This window comes from Pleurodeles waltl, chromosome 3_1 (genome assembly GCF_031143425.1).
Source record: "Pleurodeles waltl isolate 20211129_DDA chromosome 3_1, aPleWal1.hap1.20221129, whole genome shotgun sequence".
Classification (NCBI taxonomy): domain Eukaryota; kingdom Metazoa; phylum Chordata; class Amphibia; order Caudata; family Salamandridae; genus Pleurodeles; species Pleurodeles waltl.
The window spans coordinates 1,309,914,789-1,309,938,773 of NC_090440.1; the positions used below are offsets into that span (position 1 = coordinate 1,309,914,789).

Genomic DNA, 23,985 nt, shown 5'->3' on the forward strand with positions numbered 1-23,985 from the left:
CAAGATTCTCAAACGTCTTAGTTTTAAGATAAACATGGGAGCTTCAATTTCACTCTTGCATACTGTTTTCCCTTCAAATCTTATTTATTAGAATGCTTGGGTTGTTAGTAAGCTTAGTTTTACCGAGTAGTAAATCATTTTTGTGCTATTGTAAGTAACAGTTGGTTCCCTTACTATTTACTGTATTAGTTCTTGTACTTGAAGATCTTGAAATTTTGAGGGGCTATTGTCTCTCCTTAGATATCCATAGGCCTGCTATAGGAATACACCTCCAATTTGCAATTTTTCAATTCTAGTTGCAGCATTGACGTCGTGGAATGGATTGGATGATCGGAGCAATATTTGTATGCTTGGTTATAATGAGTCTGTTATTGGCATACTATTTACCCACAAGAACACATTCCTTGTTAAGCATAATCGGGCTTTTTATGAGATACCCGTTTCAATTCATAGTGTGTCTGCTGTCCGTTTTCTGTGTTCATTACCCTTGCATGGGTCGGGGAACCCGGAAGTGTATTTACTTCCCGGTTCGGATACGCGCGAGGAGCGCACTCGCTATGCGTCCATTCTTGGAGACGCAGCTTGCCATAATATGAGAAGTTATTGAGCTACGGCGTGAGTTTTTTGATGGAATTGTTTCTATTCAAGTTGTGATCATTAGGTTACTATTTAGCCTACATGAAGCTGTTATTCTGAGTGACAAAGGTTGTAATCTTGTTTGATGTGGCATTAAACTAATTACTGCCTAACCATAATAGCAGAACCTCGGTAAATCTCTTACTGATTTTTCTTTTTTTTGTTAGGGCATATAATACCCACGCATTACATATTCATTTTACATAATATTGGCATGCTGAAATGTATTTATTCTTTATTATTTTTTCTGACAGTGGATCGGATTTTGCATTGGAATACTATTTGTGTTGTGAAGCACAGTTGGATTTGAGTAGATTTCATCACTGACTGTTTTTTGAATAGAGATTAACAAACAAGGTATTTTGATATTATATTATTTGGATTGGTGACAATATTTTTTTTTTTTTGCACTTTTGGGTGGCATGCAGCTATCTGTTAGGTTTTCAATGAGGATGGTTTTTCACTTTTATATAGCATGTTGGAGGCTATTATTGACATATTGGTTATTAGTTTTTATTGAAGACTTTTTTAGATGTGGATTTTGATTCACTCTTTTCTCACTTATTCCAGGTGGATTTAATATTAAGATTTCACCTCCCTTGGGCTATAATTTACACTTACTATTGATTTGACGATTGAGCATTTTGGTTTTAACTAAATTATTGTATTTTATTTTATTTTATGATATCTAGCCCTGAAGAAGTCGTAAGGGATATAAATATTTCCCAAGACGAAACACGTGTTGGCTGGAAGCATAAAATCCTGTGGATTTCAGACTGTCGAATGGAAATCAGATTCTGAATAAACTTTGAACTCATCGTTTGATTTTAGTGGTTGACTCCAGGACCAATTTGGTGTGAATGGACTGATATATCGAATTAATTTTCTATGTTAATTGTTTACTTCAAAAAAAATTCTTCTTTTTTATAAGAGGGGACCCTCGTTGTGCAATTTTTTTTTTTATCACACCATGTATGTTTTTATAAGGTTATTAGCAGTGTCTGCTTTAGGGCTCGTGATGATGTGGATTGAGTGGCGCGAGCCGCACTGGGTAGCTATGTTTAGCAATAACTTATGAAACTAACAATGCAAAAACACATACTGAAAACTTCCATGGGCGTCTAGCTCCGAGGGTAGGGTGTTTCCCTTATGAGGTTCCCCGTCATTTACATAGGGTAGATTGCACCCGAGCGCCATATTTCCTCAATTTACACCCCACTTTATTTTTACATGGTGTGATAAACCTATTTTATAAAGACAACAGAGTAATAAAATTGTGTGGGCCTAAACTACATAGCTAAGGATTACAATATTAAAAAACATTTAATCATTATATTGTCCTATAAATTTAGACACTTCTATTTTTACCAGGACCAATGTTTTTGCACCTTTAAACACACTGTACCCCTCTACAAATTAAACAACTGTTTCAACACCTTATAAACATATATCTCTGATAACTCTGAGTAAAAACATCAGCGTTATGCTCTCATGGTACATCATTGGAAAGGCTGTGGGCGTAACGTCTAGCTTGAACTACAAAAGAACATATATGCAACACATCATTACAGATCTTAAGTAGAAGAGGGTTAGCATCACCAGTCTGTATTCTGCCCTTCATGTTTTTAGCCTTAAGGTCCTGATTGTACCAGCTCCACGCAAACTTCAAATATGTAGTTCAGTAAAAAAGAGGTCTGTGAATGTGGGGGCTTTTATACCAGCCTCCTTGTGCTAATTATGCCTAGGCTTTGTTTTGGTTGAGGCTTTGAAACAGACATCTGTTTTAAGGAGGCATTGCCTATCCACTGTTTGTTTCAAACGTTTAATTGCAAGGTCAGTTTATATTTTAACCTCTACTGAGACCCCTTTGATGGCTGTCCTGGAAGGTCCTGGGGTATACATCTGTTTCAGATTTGTATTTCTTGTCTTCTGTCTATTTCAAAACTTTTTTAAATTGCCTTGTCACTTTATACTTTGACATCTGCTGAACACCTTTGAACCCTGGCCTGTGAACACTTAAGGCTACATCTGTTTTAGGTTTGCACTGCTTGTCTTCTGTATTTCAAAACTTTTTTTTTTAAATTGCCAGTTCACTTTATACTTTGAGATCTCCTGAACACCTTTATGTCCTATTCCTGGGAATTTTGGAGCAAGCATCTGTTTTATGTTTACATTTCTAAATTGATTGGCTGGCTCTAACAAAAGCAACATTTGCCAAGCCCCTCTTTTTGGATTACCCAGCAGTGTGGAGGTTTTGCCTTACATTCCCAATGAACAGCCCCGTGAGGAGGCCCCCAAGCAGCCACTTGGTCCTGAATGTCTGACATGTCCAGACTTGTACTCTTAGGCTCAGAAACAGGTTGCACACCAGCATGGCCCTCATTTTACTCAGCCCATAGACCTAGAAATGGGCTAGGACCCTGGCACATGACTAACACGTGATCCCATGATGTCAAAACCCACGTGACACCCCCTACACCTATGTCCATTCCGGGGTGGGCTCTCAGGGGCACCGGAAGTCCCAGTAATGGATGTGACATCATTTCCGAGGGGACAAGACAACTGTCACTTTCCATTTGATGAGGAGAGGTATCCCTTCTTACTACTGCTACCATACCATCATTGGCGCCAAATATGTTTTGTTCCTCAATTAATTTTTTTTTAATATTTACGAGGTGTTCCATGGATTACAAAATAAAAAGGGACACTGCAAAAAGTTCCCAGGAGCTTTAGAAAGGCCTGAGAGAAACTAGCAAAACTAGGGCACTGTCTCAAGTTATGTAACCACAATTATTGTGAACCTTTTATTACTTCTACATCTCTATCTAATTACACTTCTAGTTGATAATTGTATATTGTTGGGGTAAAATAATTTTACACTAGTGCATCATAATTTTCTCATGACTCATAAAAAAATTGATACATAAGATCAAAAAGTAGGTGACAGCTGACAGAGCTTTGTGAGAGTTTGTATAGATTTTCTGATGTTGGGTCTTGGCTACTTTCCAAGAACAACACTCCCTGGGTCCATGGGACTGTCAATCTTTGAACATATTTAATGTGAACAAAGGCAAATTACCAGACTGTTGGGATTTGTGCCATAACTGGCCATCTCATATGAGATAGTTACTGACACTGGGAAGTTATGTAAAAGGCTTTAGGCCTTGAGGGCCATGTCTCATGCACAAGGATAGGCTGGCATAGCAGTTGCTACTCCTGACTTGTCTTTTGATAGCCATCCCACTGCCCTTGCTAGCCTGGCCTCTGTGGCAACGAAGAAACTGAAGCAACAGAAACTAACACAGTTTTAAAAACCTTGATCAGCAAATGTTTAAACTTCAGTACTGTGAGAAAAGGTCACTTTTACATGGGTTTGTTTTATTTTGAAGTACTGTTTATCTACTGTTTAAGGTGTATATATATTTATATATATATATATATATGACATATGTTAAAGTGTCTTCTTTATGTTTTCCAGGGAATCCTCTAACGGAACAGTGCCCTGGTGAGTTGCTACATCTGCTTAAAACATTCTATGTCACACTTTGGTTAGTGCTATGAGATGTGATCTAGCAGCTAGAGCTGCCGATTACAGAACTGGGGGGCTATGTTGCAGTTAGAGCCTCACCTCGACGTTCTGTAATTTTAGGCAAAACACTTAACCTCCTTGTGCCCTAAAAAAGTGTAATGTCTGGTTCTCTAGTACTAAACGTCTGCTTTTCTTGTAAATCTCTTTAATGGGCCCAGGCCAAGTTCACGCTATATAAAACTGCAAAAAATATTCCGGGGTGTCAAACGTACCTGATGTGGGACCGGTTCTATGACATATTTCAACACCAACTATTTAGCCACAAGACATATATCCTTCCGAAAAAATTATCTTGTTTAAAAAAGAAAAATGATTGTATTTCTCTGGGGAAAATGCTATGCATCTCTGTAGGAGGCTGGCCTGGTTTGTAGTGGGTACCTTGGGTACTTACACCTTATACCAGGACCAGTTATCCCTCATTAGTGAAATTTAGTAGTGTTCTAGCAGCTTAGGCTGATAGATATACCTATAGCAGAAAAGCTTAGACTGGACTAGGAGACATGCAAAGCTCATGCAATACCACTTATAGTTACACAGTACTTATACACAAGTAAAGACAATACTTAGTGTTACCAAAATAAAAGTATTTATTTGTGTGACACAGTACCAAAAATATCATAGAGGCAATACTCCTTCTGGAGGCAAGTATTATACACAATATATACACTAGACACCAAATAAGGCAAGTAATTAGACATAGGATAGTGCAAACAATAGGAAATGCTATAGAATGCAATGGGAAAAAATAGGTCTAGGGGCAATACCAACCATATAATAAGAAAGTGGAATGCAAATCACAAATTCCCCCCTAGTCAAGTGTAGTGTGTACAGAATTGCTGTGAGAGTAAGAATACAGTAAAGGTAAGTACATTACCCCACCCTAGAGCCCAGAAAAGCAGGAGTAAAGTACTGCAAGTTTCCTTAGGACACACTGTAGGAGGCTGGACTGGCTTGTAGTGAGTACCAAGGGGTACTTGCACCTTGCACCAGGCCCAGTTATCCCTTATTAGTGTATAGGGTGTCTAGCAGCATAGGCTGATAGATAATGGTAGCTTAGCAGAGCAGCTTAGGCTGAAATAGGAGACGAGTGAAGCTCCTACAGTACCACTTAGTGTCATATGCACAATATCATAAGAAAACACAATTCACAGATATACTAAAAATAAAGGTACTTTATTTTTATGACAATATGCCAAAGTATCTCAGAGTGTACCCTCAGTATGAGGATAGCAAATATACACAAGATATATGTACACAATACCAAAATATGCAGTAATAGTATTAGAAAACAGTGCAAACAATGTATAGTTACAATAGGATGCAATGGAGACACATAGGGATAGGGGCAACACAAACCATATACTTCAAAAGTGGAATGCGAATCACGAATGGACCCCAAACCTATGTGACCTTGTAGAGGGTCGCTGGGACTATTAGAAAATAGTAAGGGTTAGAAAAATAGCCCACCCCAAGACCCTGAAAAGTGAGTGCAAAGTGCGCTAAAGTTCCCCAAAGGACATAGAAGTCGTGATAGGGGAATTCTGCAGGAAAGACACAAACCAGCAATGCAACAACGATGGATTTCCAGTCGAGGGTACCTGTGGAACAAGGGGACCAAGTCCAAAAGTCACAAGCAAGTCGGAGATGGGCAGATGCCCAGGAAATGCCAGCTGTGGGTGCAAAGAAGCTGCTACTGGACAGTAGAAGCTTAGGTTTCTGCAGGAACGACAAGGGCTAGAGACTTCCCCATTGGAGGACAAATCCCTCACGCCGTGGAGAGTCGTGCAGAAGTGTTTTCCCGCCGAAAGACCGCCAACAAGCCTTGCTAGCTGCAAATCGTGCGGTAAGGGTTTTTGGATGCTGCTGTGGCCCAGGAGGGACCAGGATGTCGCCAATTGCGTCAGGGGACAGAGGGGGCGTCGAGCAAGACAAGGAGCCCTCTCTGCAGCAGGCAGCACCCGCAGAAGTGCCAGAAACAGGCACTACGAGGATGCGTGAAACGGTGCTCACCCGAAGTCGCACAAAGGAGTCCCACGTCGCCGGAGAACAACTAAGGAGCTTGTGCAATGCAGGTTAGAGTGCCGTGGACCCAGGCTGGACTGTGCACAAAGGATTTCCGCCAGAAGTGCACGGAGGCCGGAGTAGCTGCAAAAGTCGCGGTTCCCAGCAATGCAGTCTGGTGTGGGGAGGCAAGGACTTACCTCCACCAAACTTGGACTGAAGAGTCACTGGACTGTGGGAGTCACTTGGACAGAGTTGCTGGATTCAAGGGACCTCGCTCGTCGTGCTGAGAGGAGACCCAAGGGACCGGTGATGTAGTTCTTTGGTGCCTGCGGTTGCAGGGGGACGATTCCGTCGAGGGTTTGGCTACCTAGGAGAGAGGATAGGCTAGCAACACCTGAAGGAGCCTATCAGAAGGAGTCTCTGACGTCACCTGATGGCACTGGCCACTCAGAGCAGTCCAGTGTGCCAGCAGCACCTCTGTTTCCAAGATGGCAGAGGTCTGGAGCACACTGGAGGAGCTCTGGGCACCTCCCAGGGGAGGTACAGGTCAGGGGAGTGGTCACTCCCCTTTCCTTTGTCCAGTTTCGCGCCAGAGCAGGGCTAAGGGGTCCCTGAACCGGTGTAGACTGGCTTATGCAGAAATGGGCACCATGTGTGGCCATGAAAGCATTTCCAGAGGCTGGGGGAGGCTACTCCTCCCCTGCCTTAACACCATTTTCCAAAGGGAGAGGGTGTAACACCCTCTCTCAGAGGAAGTCCTTTGTTCTGCCATCCTGGGCCAGGCCTGGCTGGACCCCAGGAGGGCAGAAGCCTGTCTGAGGGGTTGGCAGCAGCAGCAGCTGCAGTGAAACCCCAGGAAAGGCAGTTTGGCAGTACCAGGGTCTGTGCTACAGACCAATGGGATCATGGGATTGTGCCAACTATGCCAGGATGGCATAGAGGGGGCAATTCCATGATCATAGACATGTTACATGGCCATATTCGGAGTTACCATTGTGAAGCTACATATAGGTAGTGACCTATATGTAGTGCACGCGTGTAATGGTGTCCCCGCACTCACAAAGTCTGGGGAATTGGCCCTGAACAATGTGGGGGGCACCTTGGCTAGTGCCAGGGTGCCCTCACACTAAGTAACTTCGCACCTAACCTTTACCAGGTAAAGGTTAGACATATAGGCGACTTATAAGTTACTTAAGTGCAGTGTAAAATGGCTGTGAAATAACGTGGATGTTATTTCACTCAGGCTGCAGTGGCAGGCCTGTGTAAGAATTGTCAGAGCTCCCTATGGGTGGCAAAAGAAATGCTGCAGCCCATAGGGATCTCCTGGAACCCCAATACCCTGGGTACCTCAGTACCATATACTAGGGGATTATAAGGGTGTTACAGTAAGCCAATGTAAATTGGTAAAATTGGTCACTAGCCTGTTAGTGACAATTTGAAAGGAATGAGAGAGCATAACCACTGAGGTTCTGATTAGCAGAGCCTCAGTGAGACAGTTAGTCACTACACAGGGAACACATACAGGGCACACTTATGAGCACTGGGGCCCTGGCTGGCAGGGTCCCAGTGACACATACAACTAAAACAACATATATACAGTGAAAAATGGGGGTAACATGCCAGGCAAGATGGTACTTTCCTACACAACCCCCCCCAAACGAAGGACAATAAGACTAGCCATGACCTGATGAGTCTTCATTGTCTAAGTGGAAATATCTGGAGAGTCCATCTGCATTGGAGTGGCTACTCCCAGGTCTATGTTCCACTGTATAGTCCATTCCCTGTAGGGATATGGAACACCTCAATAATTTAGGATTTTCACCTTTCATTTGTTTTAGCCAAAGTAGAGGTTTGTGGTTTGTCTGAACAATGTGAGTGCCAAACAGGTATGGCCTCAACTTCTTCAGTGCCCAGACCACAGCAACGGCCTCCCTCTCAATGGCAGACCAACACTTTTCTCTAGGGGTCAACCTCCTACTAATAAAAGCAACAGGTTGATCCTGGCCCTCAGAATTAAGTTGTGATAGGACTGCCCCTACTCCTAATTCAGATGCATCAGTCTGGACATAGAATTTTTTAGAGTAACAAGGGCTTTTCAGGACAGGTGCAGAGCACATGGCCTGCTTCAGCTCCTCAAAAGCTTTCTGACAGTTTGCTGTCCATAATACCTTTTTAGGCATTTTCTTGGATGTGAGGTCATTAAGAGGGGCTGCAATGGAGCCATAGTTCTTAATGAACCTCCTGTAATACCCAGTGAGGCCTAGGAAGGCTCTCACCTGAGTCTGAGTAGTAGGGGGAACCCAATCTATAATAGTTTGGATTTTCCCCTGAAGTGGTGCAATCTGTTCCCCACCAACAAGGTGTCCCAGATAAACCACCTTCCCCTGCCCTATCTGGCACTTTGAAGCCTTGATAGTGAGGCCTGCCTTTTGCAGGGCCTCCAAAACTTTCCATAGGTGGACCAGGTCATCATCCCAGCTGGAGCTAAAGACAGCTATATCGTCCAAATATGCTGCACTAAAAGCTTCCAGCCCTTGCAGGACTGTGTTCACCAACCTCTGAAAAGTGGCAGGTGCATTTTTCAACCCAAAAGGCATTACTGTGAACTGGTAATGGCCTCCAATGGTTGAAAATGCAGTTTTAGGTTTAGCATCTTCTGATAATTTGATCTACCAATACCCTGCAGTCAAATCAAAAGTGCTTAGATACTTGGCAGATGCCAGTGTATCTATGAGCTCATCTGCCCTGGGTATAGGGTGAGCATCAGTTTTGGTTACCTGGTTGAGACCTCTGTAGTCTACACAAAACCACATTTCCTTCTTTCCATCTTTGGAATGAGGTTTTGGTACAAGTACCACAGGAGAAGCCCATGGACTTTCAGAGTGCTCAACCACTCCCAGTTCTAACATTTTCTGCACCTCTTGCTTTATGCAGTCTCTGACATGGTCAGGCTGCCTATAGATCTTACTTTTGACAGGTAAACTGTCTCCAGTATCTATAGTTTGCTCACACCAAGAAGTGGTACCTGGCACAGTAGAGAAGAGTTCAGAAAACTGACCCAGGAGATTTATGCAATGGTCTTTCTGCTCAGCAGTAAGACAATCAGCCAAAACTACACCTTCCAGTAGAGCATCTTGTTCTGTGGAAGAGAAGAGATCAGGTAGAGGATCACTGTCTTCTTCCTGTCCCTCATCAGTTGCCATGAGCAGGGTGAGATCAGCCCTGTCATAGTAGGGTTTCAGGCGGTTGACATGGAGCACCCTAAGGGGACTCCTGGCAGTGCTTAAGTCAACTAAATAGGTGACTTCACCCTTTTTCTCAACAATTGTGTGGGGTCCACTCCATTTATCTTGGAGTGCTCTTGGGGCCACAGGCTCCAAGACCCACACTTTCTGCCCTGGTTTGTACTGAACCAAAACAGCCTTCTGGTCATGCCATTGCTTTTGGAGCTCTTGGCTGGCCTGAAGGTTTTTACTGGCCTTTTTCATATACTCAGCCATCCTTGATCTGAGGCCAAGTACATAATCCACAATATCTTGCTTTGGAGCTTTTAAAGGTTGTTCCCAACCCTCCTTGACAAGTGTTAGTGGACCCCTAACAGGGTGTCCAAAGAGGAGTTCAAAGGGGCTGAAGCCCACTCCTTTCTGGGGTACCTCCCTGTAGGCAAAAAGGAGGCATGGTAACAGGATATCCCATCTCCTGCTGATTTTTTCAGGGAGACCCATAATCATGCCTTTGAGAGTTTTGTTAAATCTCTCCACCAGTCCATTTGTTTGTGGATGATAGGGTGTGGTGAGCTTGTATGTCACACCACACTCCTTCCACATGGCCTTTAAGTAAGCAGACATGAAATTGCTTCCTCTGTCTGATACTACTTCCTTTGGGAAGCCCACCCTAGAAAATATTCCCAGGAGGGCCTTTGCCACTGCAGGTGCTGTAGTGGTCCTTAAAGGAATTGCTTCAGGATATCTTGTGGCATGGTCCACTACCACCAAGATAAACCTATTGCCTGAAGCAGGAGGAGGGTCAAGGGGGCCAACTATGTCAACCCCTACCCTTTCAAAGGGAACCCCAAGATGTCCAGCTAGGGGAATGTCGTGGGCTAGAGTTAGGAGGAACTTTCTGTACTCCTGAGGAATCACTAACCTCCTGGCAGTTCCAGGTTTAGGATCCCTTGCTTCAGTGTACAAGAGGTTGTCCTCCCAGTAAACTCTGTGAGAGTCACTGACATCCCCATTAGCCTGTTTGACAGCTTGCTGTCTTAGACCCTCTAGTGTGGGACAGGTTTGCTGTGCCACACTCAGCTCCTCCCTGGCAGGCCCCCCTTCACCCAAAAGCTCAGCAGTGTGTGCTTCCAGCTCCTCTGGTGTAGGTTCTGCACAGGGTGGAAATTCTTCTTCCTCAGAAGTAGAATCCACTGTAGAGGGAGGGATAGTAGGAAGTGCTTTACTTCTACTAGCCCTAGCTTTAGGGAGTACTTCGTCCATTGTTCCAGGATCCAAGTTTCCCTGTCCTTTTTGCTTTTTGGCCTGAGCCCTGGTTAAAGCAAAAATATGCCCTGGGATGCCCAGCATTGGTGCATGGGCCTCCAACTCCACATCTGACCAAGCTGATGTCTCCAAATCATTTCCTAGTAGACAGTCTACAGGTAAATCTGTGGCTACCACAACTTTCTTTGGACCAGTAACCCCCCTCCAGTTGAGATTTACAACAGCCATGGGGTGGCTAAGTGTGTTGTTGTGAGCATCGGTTACTTGGTACTGGTGACCAAGTAGGTGTTGTTCAGGGTGTACCAGTTTCTCTATGACCATAGTCACACTGGCACCAGTGTCCCTGTAGGCCTGAACCTCAACACCATTTATTAGGGGTAGCTGCTTGTACTTATCCATATTAAGGGGACAAGCAACTAAGGTGGCTAAATCAATAGCCCCCTCAGAGACTAACACAGCCTCTGTGGTCTCCCTAACAAGACCAACCCCAACTAAGTTACCAAAAGTGAGCCCAGCTACTCCCTTGGATTGGCTATTAGTAGGTTTGCTCCCACCACCACTGCTATTAGTAGAGACACTAGGTGTAGCAGTAGGGGTTGTAGTGGTAGGAGGCTTGGTGCTTTTCTTTGGACAACTGGGATCTGTTGTCCAATGGCCTTTTATTTTACATAAATAGCACCATGGTTTCTTTTCTCTGTTTTGATTAGAAGAGGATTTGGGCCCACCACCCCCACCAGAGTGTTTTTGTGGGCCTGATGAAGACTCATTTTTAGATTTGTCCCCACCCTTGTCAGAAGACTTACCATCCTTCTTCTTGTTGCCATCTTTGTCACCCCCTGTATGAACTTTTCTGTTCACCCTTGTTCTGACCCATTTGTCTGCCTTCTTTCCCAATTCTTGGGGAGAGGTCAGATCAGAGTCCACCAAGTACTGGTGCAACAAATCAGACACACAATTATTAAGAATATGCTCTTTCAGGATCAAGTTATACAGGCTGTCATAATCAGTAACTTTACTGCCATGTAACCACCCCTCCAAGGCCTTCACTGAATGGTCAATGAAATCAACCCAGTCTTGTGAAGACTCCTTTTTGGTCTCTCTGAACTTTATCCTGTATTGTTCAGTGGTTAAGCCATAACCATCCAGGAGTGCATTCTTAAGAACTTTGTAATCATTGGCTTCATTTTCTTTCACAGTAAGGAGCCTATCCCTACCTTTTCCACTAAATGATAGCCATAGGATAGCAGCCCACTGCCTTTGAGGGACATCCTGTACAGCACAGGCCCTCTCAAGTGCAGCGAACCACTTGTTAATGTCATCCCCCTCCTTATAAGGGGGAAGTATCTTGTGCAGATTCCTGGAATCATGCTCTTTTGCAGGATGACTATGGGGAATACTGCTGCTGCCACCATGGGTTTCTAAACCCAACTTCTGTCTTTCCTTCTCTACTTCTAAGGTCTGTCTCTCCAAATCCAGCTGTTGCTTCTTGAGCTTCAGTCTGGTTTGTTCCACTCTCAATCTATTGAGCTCCCTTTCTAACAATCTGTCGTCAGGGTGGGTGGGTGGGACATGTTTTGAAACAGAAGTATGATGAGAATGGACAGAAGGAGACCTGTCCCTTACAGAAGGCACCCTAACAGCTTGGTTAACAGAAACATCACTTCTACTGTGGTGAGAATGAATGCTTTTGCTATGATGTGAGACAACACTATCTGTATGGTGTGACTCTACATCAGTACCAACTATGCTAGACTGTCTAGTAATGGGCAGGCTCTGAAGTTTCTTTCCTGAATCTTTTCCTAGGGGTGTCCCTGGATCAGATTGGGAACCATTAGCTACTTTTTCAACAGATGGGGCCCTTTTGGCCTTATCTTGTTCTCTAAGCATGTTAAGCAATAATTCCAAGGAAGGATTCTTCCCTACACTCAAACCTCTTTCTATACAGAGACTCCTTGCTCCTTTCCAGCTAAGGTGGTCATATGCAAGTTTGGACAGATCGACATTTTGGCCTGTGCCAGACATTTTTTAGAAAGAGTTTAAGTGATAGAAAAAGAGAAAAAAGTTTTCAGAACTTTTTTTAGAAAGACACAAAAAAACTTTTAAAACTTTTTAAGAACTTTTTGAAAGTTTAGAAGTACTTTTCAGCACTTTAGAAAAGAGGTGAGAAAAGAAATGCTAAACTTTTTGGTTAGGTCTACATACACTGAACTTGTTTTGTATATTTTTCTCTTATGAAAAGTACAATGACAAGAGTGGTAAGTAGTCTCTAAGCACTTATCCCACCGCTGCACAACCAATGTAGGAGGCTGGACTGGCTTGTAGTGAGTACCTAGGGGTACTTGCACCTTGCACTAGGCCCAGTTATCCCTTATTAGTGTATAGGGTGTCTAGCAGCATAGGCTGATAGATAATGGTAGCTTAGCAGAGCAGCTTAGGCTGAACTAGGAGACGAGTGAAGCTCCTACAGTACCACTTAGTGTCATATGCACAATATCATAAGAAAACACAATTCACAGATATACTAAAAATAAAGGTACTTTATTTTTATGACAATATGCCAAAGTATCTCAGAGTGTACCCTCAGTATGAGGATAAGAAATATACACAAGATATATGTACACAATACCAAAATATGCAGTAATAGTATTAGAAAACAGTGCAAACAATGTATAGTTACAATAGGATGCAATGGAGACACATAGGGATAGGGGCAACACAAACCATATACTCCAAAAGTGGAATGCGAATCACGAATGGACCCCAAACCTATGTGACCTTGTAGAGGGCGCTGGGACTATTAGAAAATAGTAAGGGTTAGACAAATAGCCCACCCCAAGACCCTGAAAAGTGAGTGCAAAGTGCACTAAAGTTCCCCAAAGGACATAGAAGTCGTGATAGGGGAATTCTGCAGGAAAGACACAAACCAGCAATGCAACAACAATGGATTTCCAGTCGAGGGTACCTGTGGAACAAGGGGACAAAGTCCAAAAGTCACAAGCAAGTCGGAGATGGGCAGATGCCCAGGAAATGCCAGCTGTGGGTGCAAAGAAGCTGCTACTGGACAGTAGAAGCTTAGGTTTCTGCAGGAACGACAAGGGCTACAGACTTCCCCATTGGAGGACAAATCCCTCACGCCGTGGAGAGTCGTGCAGAAGTGTTTTCCCGCCGAAAGACCGCCAACAAGCCTTGCTAGCTGCAAATCGTGCGGTAAGGGTTTTTGGATGCTGCTGTGGCCCAGGAGGGACCAGGATGTCGCCAATTGCGTCAGGGGACAGAGGGGGCGTTGAGCAAGACAAGGAGCCCTCTCTGCAGCAGGCAGCACCCGCAGAAGTGCCAGAAACAGGCACTACGAGGATGCGTGAAACCGTGCTCACCCGAAGTCGCACAAAGGAGTCCCACGTCGCCGGAGAACAACTTAGGAGCTCGTGCAATGCAGGTTAGAGTGCCGTGGACCCAGGCTGGACTGTGCACAAAGGATTTCCGCCAGAAGTGCACGGAGGCCGGAGTAGCTGCAAAAGTCGCCGTTCCCAGCAATGCAGTCTGGCGTGGGGAGGCAAGGACTTACCTCCACCAAACTTGGACTGAAGAGTCACTGGACTGTGGGAGTCACTTGGACAGAGTTGCTGGATTCAAGGGACCTCGCTCGTCGTGCTGAGAGGAGACCCAAGGGACCGGTGATGCAGTTCTTTGGTGCCTGCGGTTGCAGGGGGACGATTCCGTCGATCCACGGGAGATTTCTTCAGAGCTTCTAGTGCAGAGAGGAGGCAGACTACCCCCACAGCATGCACCACCAGGAAAACAGTCTAGAAGGTGGCAGGATCAGCGTTACAGAGTTGCAGTAGTCGTCTTTGCTACTATGTTGCAGTTTTGCAGGCTTCCAGCGCGGTCAGCAGTCGATTCCTTGGCAGAAGGTGAAGAGAGAGATGCAGAGGAACTCGGATGAGCTCTTGCATTCGTTATCTAAGGAATCCCAAGAGACAGAGACCCTAAATAGCCAGAAAAGAGGGTTTGGCTACCTAGGAGAGAGGATAGGCTAGCAACACCTGAAGGAGCCTATCAGAAGGAGTCTCTGACGTCACCTGATGGCACTGGCCACTCAGAGCAGTCCAGTGTGCCAGCAGCACCTCTGTTTCCAAGATGGCAGAGGTCTGGAGCACACTGGAGGAGCTCTGGGCACCTCCCAGGGGAGGTACAGGTCAGGGGAGTGGTCACTCCCCTTTCCTTTGTCCAGTTTCGCGCCAGAGCAGGGCTAAGGGGTCCCTGAACCGGTGTAGACTGGCTTGTGCAGAAATGGGCACCATGTGTGCCCATGAAAGCATTTCTAGAGGCTGGGGGAGGCTACTCCTCCCCTGCCTTCACACCATTTTCCAAAGGGAGAGGGTGTAACACCCTCTCTCAAAGGAAGTCCTTTGTTCTGCCATCCTGGGCCAGGCCTGGCTGGACCCCAGGAGGGCAGAAGCCTGTCTGAGGGGTTGGCAGCAGCAGCAGCTGCAGTGAAACCACAGGAAAGGCAGTTTGGCAGTACCAGGGTCTGTGCTACAGACCACTGGGATCATGGGATTGTGCCAACTATGCCAGGATGGCATAGAGGGGGCAATTCCATGATCATAGACATGTTACATGGCCATATTCGGAGTTACCATTGTGAAGCTACATATAGGTAGTGACCTATATGTAGTGCACGCGTGTAATGGTGTCCCCGCACTCACAAAGTCCGGGGAATTGGCCCTGAACAATGTGGGGGCTCCTTGGCTAGTGCCAGGGTGCCCTCACACTAAGTAACTTTGCACCTAACCTTTACCAGGTAAAGGTTAGACATATAGGTGACTTATAAGTTACTTAAGTGCAGTGTAAAATGGCTGTGAAATAACGAGACGTTATTTCACACAGCCTGCAGTGGCAGGCCTGTGTAAGAATTGTCAGAGCTCCCTATGGGTGGCAAAAGAAATGCTGCAGCCCATAGGGATCTCCTGGAACCCCAATACCCTGGGTACCTCAGTACCATATACTAGGGAATTATAAGGGTGTTCCAGTAAGCCAATGTAAATTGGTGAAATTGGTTACTAGCCTGTTAGTGACAATTTGGAAAGAAATGAGAGAGCATAACCACTGAGGTTCTGATTAGTAGAGCCTCAGTGAGACAGTTAGTCACTACACAGGTAACACATTCAGGCACACTTATGAGCACTGGGGCCCTGGCTGGCAGGGTCCCAGTGACACATACAACTAAAACAACATATATACAGTGAAAAATGGGGGTAACATGCCAGGCAAGATGGTACTTTCCTACAGAAGGTAGCTATAGCAGAGCAGCTTAGGCTGAACTAGGAGACATGCAAAGCTCCTACTATACCACTGGTGTCATATGCACAATATCATATGAAAACACAATACACAAATATACTAAAAATAAAGGTACTTTTTTTTTATGACAATATGCCAAAAGTATCTCGGTGAGTACCCTCAGTATGAGGATGCCAAATATACACAAGATATATGTACACAATACGATAAATATGCAGTAATAGCAAAAGGAAGTAATGCAAGCAATGTAAAGTTACAGTAGAATGCAATAGGAGCACATAGGTATAGGGTGTAGGAAAGTACCATCTTGCCTGGCATGTTACCCCCATTTTTCACTGTATATATGTTGTTTTACTTGTATGTGTCACTGGGACCCTGTTCACCAGGGCCCCAGTGCTCATAAGTGTGCCTGAATGTGTTACCTGTGTAGTGACTAACTGTCTCACTGAGACTCTGCTAACCAGAACCTCAGTGGTTATGCTCTCTCATTTCTTTCCAAATTGTCACTAACAGGCTAGTGACCAATTTTACCAATTTACATTGGCTTACTGGAACACCCTTATAATTCCCTAGTATATGGTACTGAGGTACCCAGGGTATTGGGGTTCCAGGAGATCCCTATGGGCTGCAGCATTTCTTTTGCCACCCATAGGGAGCTCTGACAATTCTTACACAGGCCTGCCACTGCAGCCTGAGTGAAATAACGTCCACGTTATTTCACAGCCATTTTACACTGCACTTAAGTAACTTATAAGTCACCTATAAGTCTAACCTTTACCTGGTAAAGGTTAGGTGCAAAGTTACTTAGTGTGAGGGCACCCTGGCACTAGCCAAGGTGCCCCCACATTGTTCAGGGCCAATTCCCCGGACTTTGTGAGTGCGGGGACACCATTACACGCGTGCACTACATATAGGTCACTACCTATATGTAGCTTCACAATGGTAACTCCGAATATGGCCATGTAACATGTCTATGATCATGGAATTGCCCCCTCTATGCCATACTGGCATAGTTGGCACAATCCCATGATCCCAGTGGTCTGTAGCTCAGACCCTGGTACTGCCAAACTGCCTTTCCTGGGGTTTCATTGCAGCTGCTGCTGCTGCCAACCCCTCAGACAGGCATCTGCCCTCCTGGGGTCCAGCCAGGCCTGGCCCAGGATGGCAGAACAAAGAACTTCCTCTGAGAGAGGGTGTTACACCCTCTCCCTTTGGAAAATGGTGTGAAGGCAGGGGAGGAGTAGCCTCCCCCAGCCTCTGGAAATGCTTTCTTGGGCACAGATGTGCCCAATTCTGCATAAGCCAGTCTACACCGGTTCAGGGGACCCCTTAGCCCTGCTCTGGCGCGAAACTGGACAAAGGAAAGGGGAGTGACCACTCCCCTGACCTGCACCTCCCCTGGGAGGTGTCCAGAGCTCCTCCAGTGTGCTCCAGACCTCTGCCATCTTGGAAACAGAGGTGCTGCTGGCACACTGGACTGCTCTGAGTGGCCAGTGCCACCAGGTGACGTCATAGACTCCTTCTGATAGGCTTCTTCAGGTGTTGCTAGCCTATCCTCTCTTCTAGGTAGCCAAACCCTCTTTTCTGGCTATTTAGGGTCTCTGGGGAAACTTTAGATAACGAATGCAAGAGCTCATCCGAATTGCTCTGCATCTCTCTCTTCACCTTCTTCCAAGGAATCGACTGCTGACCGCGCTGGAAGCCTGCAAAACTGCAACATAGTAGCTAAGACGACTACTGCAACTCTGTAACGCTGATCCTGCCGCCTTCTCGACTGTTTTCCTGGTGGTGCATGCTGTGGGGGTAGTCTGCCTCCTCTCTGCACTAGAAGCTCCGAAGAAATCTCCTGTGGGTCGACGGAATCTTCCCCCTGCAACCGCAGGCACCAAAAAGCTGCATTACCGGTCCCTTGGGTCTCCTCTCAACACGACGAGCGAGGTCCCTCGAATCCAGCAACTCTGTCCAAGTGACTCCCACAGTCCAGTGACTCGTCAGTCCAAGTTTGGTGGAGGTAAGTCCTTGCCTCACCTCGCTAGACTGCATTGCTGGGAACGGCGACTTTTGCAGCTACTCCGGCCCCTGTGCACTTCAGGCGGAAATCCTTTGTGCACAGCCAAGCCTGGGTCCACGGCACTCTAACCTGCATTGCACGACTTTCTACGTTGGTCTCTGGCGACGTGGGACTCCTTTGTGTAACTTCGGGTGAGCACCGTTTCACGCATCCTTGTAGTGCCTGTTTCTGGCACTTCTCCGGGTGCTACCTGCTGCTAACAGGGCTTCTTGTCTTGCTCAACGTCCCCTCTCTCTCCTGGTCCAATTTGCGACCTCCTGGTCCCTCCTGGGCCACAGCAGCATCCAAAAACACTAAGGCACGAATTGCAGCTAGCAAGGCTTGTTGGCGTTCTTTCGGCGGGAAAACACTTCTGCACGACTCTCCACGGCGAGAGGGATCCGTCTACCAAAGGGGAAGTCTCTAGTCCTTTTCGTTCCTGCAGAAACCTCAGCTTCTTCTGTCCAGTAGAAGCTTCTTTGCACCCACAGCTGGCATTTCCTGGGCATATGCCCATCTCCGACTTGCTTGTGACTTTTGGACTTGGTCCCCTTGTTCCACAGGTACCCTAGATTGTAAATGCATCGTTGTTGCATTGTTGGTTTGTGTCTTTCCTGCATTATTCCTCTATCACAACTTCTTTGTCCTTGGGGGAACTTTAGTGTAATTTGCACTCACTTTTCAGGGTCTTGGGGAGGGCTATTTTTCTAACCCTCACTATTTTCTAATAGTCCCAGCGACCCTCTACAAGGTCACATAGGTTTGGGGTCCATTCGTGGTTCGCATTCCACTTTTGGAGTATATGGTTTGTGTTGCCCCTATCCCTATGTGTCCCCATTGCATCCTATTGTAACTATACATTGTTTGCACTGTTTCCTAAGACTATACTGAATATTTTTGGTATTGTGTATATATATCTTGTGTGTATTTCTTATCCTCTCACTGAGGGTACACTCTGAGATACTTTGGCATATTGTCATAAAAATAAAGTACCTTTATTTTTAGTATAACTGTGTATTGTGTTTTCTTATGATATTGTGCATATGACACTAAGTGGTTCCGTAGGAGCTTCACTCGTCTCCTAGTTCAGCCTAAGCTGCTCTGCTAAGCTACCATTATCTATCAGCCTATGCTGCTAGACACCCTATACACTAATAAGGGATAACTGGGCCTGGTGCAAGGTGCAAGTACCCCTTGGTACTCACTACAAGCCAGTCCAGCCTCCTACATTGGTTGTGCAGCGGTGGGATAAGTGCTTTGAGACTACTTACCACTCTTGCCATTGTACTTTTCATAAGAGAAAAATATACAAAACAAGTTCAGTGTATATACACATAACCAAAAAGTTTTGCATTTCCTCTTTTCACTCTTTTCTAAGTGCTGAAAAGTACTTCTAAACTTTAAAAAAGTTCTTAAAAGTTTAAAAAGTTTTTTTCTGTCTTTCTAAAAAGCTCTGACAAACTTTTTTTCTCTTTTTCTATCACTTTTAACTCTCTCTAAAAATGTCTGGCACAGGCCAAAATGTTGATCTGTCCAAACTTGCATATGACCACCTTAGCTGGAAAGGAGTCTCTGTGTAGAGAGAGGTTTGAGTGTAGGGAAGAATCCTTCCTTGGAACTGTTACTTAACATGCTTAGAGAACAAGATAAGGCTAAAAGTGCCCCATCTGTTGAAAAAGTAGCTAATGGTTCCCAATCTGATCCAGGGACTCCCCCAGGAAAAAGTTCAGGAAAGAAACTTCCTAGCCTGCCCATTACTAGACAGTCTAGCATAGTTGGTAATGAGGAAGAGCCACACCATACAAATAGTGTTGTCTCACATCATAGCAAAAGCATTTATTCTCAGCACAGTGGTACTGATGTTTCTGTTAGCCAAGCTGTTAGGGTGCCCTCTGTAAGGGACAGGTCTCCTTCTGTTCATTCCCATCATACCTCTGTATCTAGGAATGTCCCTCCCACCAACCCTGATGAGAGATTGTTAGAGAGGGAACTCAATAAGTTGAGGGTGGAACAAACCAGACTGAAGCTTAAAAAGCAACAGCTGGATTTGGATAGACAGTCTTTAGAATTAGAGAAGGAAAGACAGAAGTTGGGTTTAGAAACCCATGGTGGCAGCAGCAGTATTCCCCATAGTCATCCTGCAAAAGAGCAGGATTCCAGGAATCTGCACAAGATAGTTCCCCCTTATAAGGAGGGGGATGACATTAACAAGTGGTTTGCTGCACTTGAGAGGGCCTGTGTTGTACAGGATGTCCCTCAAAGGCAGTGGGCTGCTATCCTATGGCTATCATTTAGTGGAAAAGGTAGGGATAGGCTCCTTACTGTGAAAGAAAGTGATGCCAATAATTTTACAGTTCTTAAAAATGCACTCCTGGATGGTTATGGCTTAACCACTGAACAGTACAGGATAAAGTTCAGAGAGACCAAAAAGGAGTCTTCACAAGACTGGGTTGATTTCATTGACCATTCAGTGAAGGCCTTGGAGGGGTGGTTACATGGCAGTAAAGTTACTGATTATGACAGCCTGTATAACTTGATCCTGAGAGAGCATATTCTTAATAATTGTGTGTCTGATTTGTTGCACCAGTACTTGGTGGACTCTGATCTGACCTCTCCCCAAGAATTGGGAAAGAAGGCAGACAAATGGGTCAGAACAAGGGTGAACAGAAAAGTTCATACAGGGGGTGACAAAGATGGCAACAAAAAGAAGGATGGTAAGTCTTCTGACAAGGGTGGGGACAAATCTAAAAATGAGTCTTCATCAGGCCCACAAAAACACTCTGGTGGGGGTGGTGGGCCCAAATCCTCTTTTAATCAAAACAAGGAAAAGAAACCATGGTGCTATTTATGTAAAATAAAAGGCCATTGGACAACAGATCCCAGTTGTCCAAAGAAAAGCACCAAGCCTCCTACCACTACAACCCCTACTGCTACACCTAGTGTCCCTACTAATAGCAGTGGTGGTGGGAGCAAACCTACTAATAGCCAATCCAAGGGAGTAGCTGGGCTCACTATTGGTAACTTAGTTGGAGTTGGTCTGGTTAGGGAGACCACAGAGGCTATATTAGTCTCTGAGGGGGCTATTGATTTAGCCACCTTAGTTGCTTGTCCCCTTAATATGGATAAGTACAAGCAGCTACCCCTAATAAATGGTGTTGAGGTTCAGGCCTACAGGGACACTGGTGCCAGTGTGACTATGGTCATAGAGAAACTGGTCCACCCTGAACAACACCTACTTGGTCGCCAGTACCAAGTAACCGATGCTCACAACAACACACTTAGCCACCCCATGGCTGTTGTAAATCTCAACTGGGGGGGGGGGGTTACTGGTCCAAAGAAAGTTGTGGTAGCCACAGATTTACCTGTAGACTGTCTACTAGGAAATGATTTGGAGACATCAGCTTGGTCAGATGTGGAGTTGGAGGCCCATGCAGCAATGCTGGGCATCCCAGGGCATATTTTTGCTTTAACTAGGGCTCAGGCCAAAAAGCAAAAAGGACAGGGAAGCTTGGATCCTGGAACAATGGACCAAGTGCTCCCTAAAGCTAGGGCTAGTAGTAGCAAACCACTTCCTACTATCCCTCCCTCTACAGTGGATTCAACTTCTGAGGAAGAAGAATTTCCACCCTGTGCAGAACCTACACCAGAGGAGCTGGAAGCAGACACTGCTGAGCTTTTGGGTGAAGGGGGGCCTGCCAGGGAGGAGCTGAGTGTGGCACAGCAAACCTGTACCACACTAGAGGGTCTAAGACAGCAAGCTGTCAAACAGGCTAATGGGGATGTCAGTGACTCTCACAGAGTTTACTGGGAGGACAACCTCTTGTACACTGAAGAAAGGGATCCTAAACCTGGAACTGCCAGGAGGTTAGTGATTCCTCAGGAGTACAGAAAGTTCCTCCTAACTCTAGCCCACGACATTCCCCTAGCTGGACATCTGGGGCAAATGAAAACTTGGGACAGGCTTGTTCCCCTGTTTCATTGGCCTAGGATGTCTGAGGACACAAAGGAATTTTGTAAGTCCTGTGAAACCTGTCAAGCCAGTGGCAAGACAGGTGGCACTCCAAAGGCACCCCTTATTCCACTGCCTGTGGTTAGGGTTCCCTTTGAAAGGGTAGGGGTTGACATAGTTGGCCCCCTTGACCCTCCTACTGCTTCAGGCAAAAGGTTTATCTTGGTGGTAGTGGACCATCCCACAAGATATCCTGAAGCAATTCCTTTAAGGACCACTACAGCACCTGCAGTGGCAAAGGCCCTCCTAGGAATATTTTCTAGGGTGGGCTTCCCAAAGGAAGTAGTATCAGACAGGGGAAGCAATTTCATGTCTGCATACTTAAAGGCCATGTGGAAGGAGTGTGGTGTAACTTACAAGTTCACTACACCCTATCATCCACAAACAAATGGACTGGTGGAGAGATTTAACAAAACTCTCAAAGGCATGATTATGGGTCTCCCTGAAAAACTCCGCAGGAGATGGGATATCCTGTTACCATGCCTCCTTTTTGCCTACCGGGAGGTACCCCAGAAAGGAGTGGGCTTCAGCCCCTTTGAACTCCTCTTTGGTCACCCTGTTAGGGGTCCACTAACACTTGTCAAGGAGGGTTGGGAACAACCTTTAAAAGCTCCAAAACAAGATATTGTGGATTATGTACTTGGCCTCAGATCAAGGATGGTAGAGTATATGAAAAAGGCCAGTAAAAACCTTCAGGCCAGCCAAGAGCTCCAGAAGCAATGGCATGATCAGAAGGCTGTTTTTGTTCAGTACAAACCAGGGCAGAAAGTGTGGGTCTTGGAGCCTGTGGCCCCAAGAGCACTCCAAGATAAATGGAGTGGTCCCCACACAATTGTTGAGAAAAAGGGTGAAGTCACCTATTTAGTTGACTTAGGCACTGCCAGGAGTCCCCTTAGGGTACTCCATGTAAACCGCCTGAAACCCTACTATGAAAGGGCTGATCTCACCCTGCTCATGGCAACTGATGAGGGACAGGAAGAAGACAGTGATCCTCTACCTGATCTCTTCTCTTCCACAGAACAAGATGCTCTTGTGGAAGGTGTAGTTGTGGCTGATTGTCTTACTGCTGAGCAGAAAGACCATTGCATAAATCTCCTAGATCAATTCTCTGAACTCTTCTCTACTGTGCCAGGTACCACTTCTTGGTGTGAGCACACTATAGATACTGGAGACAGTTTAACTGTCAAAAGTAAGATCTATAGGCAGCCTGACCATGTCAGGGACTGCATAAAGCAAGAGGTGCAGAAAATGTTAGAACTGGGAGTGGTTGAGCACTCTGAAAGTCCATGGGCTTCTCCTGTGGTACTTGTACCAAAACCCCATTCCAAAGATGGAAAGAAGGAAATGCGGTTTTGTGTAGACTATAGAGGTCTCAACCTGGTAACCAAAACTGATGCTCACCCTATACCCAGGGCAGATGAGCTCATAGATACACTGGCATCTGCCAAGTATCTAAGCACTTTTGATTTGACTGCAGGGTATTGGCAGATCAAATTGTCAGAAGATGCTAAACCTAAAACTGCATTTTCAACCATTGGAGGCCATTACCAATTTACTGTAATGCCTTTTGGTTTGAAAAATGCACCTGCCACTTTTTAGAGGTTGGTGAACACAGTCCTGCAAGGGCTGGAAGCTTTCAGTGCAGCATATTTGGACGATATAGCTGTATTTAGCTCCAGTTGGGATGATCACCTGATCCACCTATGGAAAGTTTTGGATGCCCTGCAAAAGGCAGGCCTCACTATCAAGGCTTCAAAGTGCCAGATAGGGCAGGGGAAGGTGGTTTATCTGGGACACCTTGTTGGTGGGGAACAGATTGCACCACTTCAGGGGAAAATCCAAACAATTATTGATTGGGTTCCCCCTACCACTCAGACTCAGGTGAGAGCCTTCCTAGGCCTCA

General features: G+C 45.5%; 1 protein-coding gene across 2 annotated transcripts in view; it reads left to right on the top strand.

Moving 5' to 3' along the window:
• Positions 1 to 23,985, top strand: part of ADCY5 (adenylate cyclase 5) — a 1,737,221-nt gene that overhangs the window by 1,511,170 nt on the left and 202,066 nt on the right. For both annotated transcript variants that reach the window (XM_069224661.1, XM_069224662.1), the window contains one exon: positions 4,115 to 4,141. In XM_069224661.1, the coding sequence (XP_069080762.1) occupies positions 4,115 to 4,141 (27 nt within the window). The remainder of the gene's footprint in view (positions 1 to 4,114; positions 4,142 to 23,985) is intronic.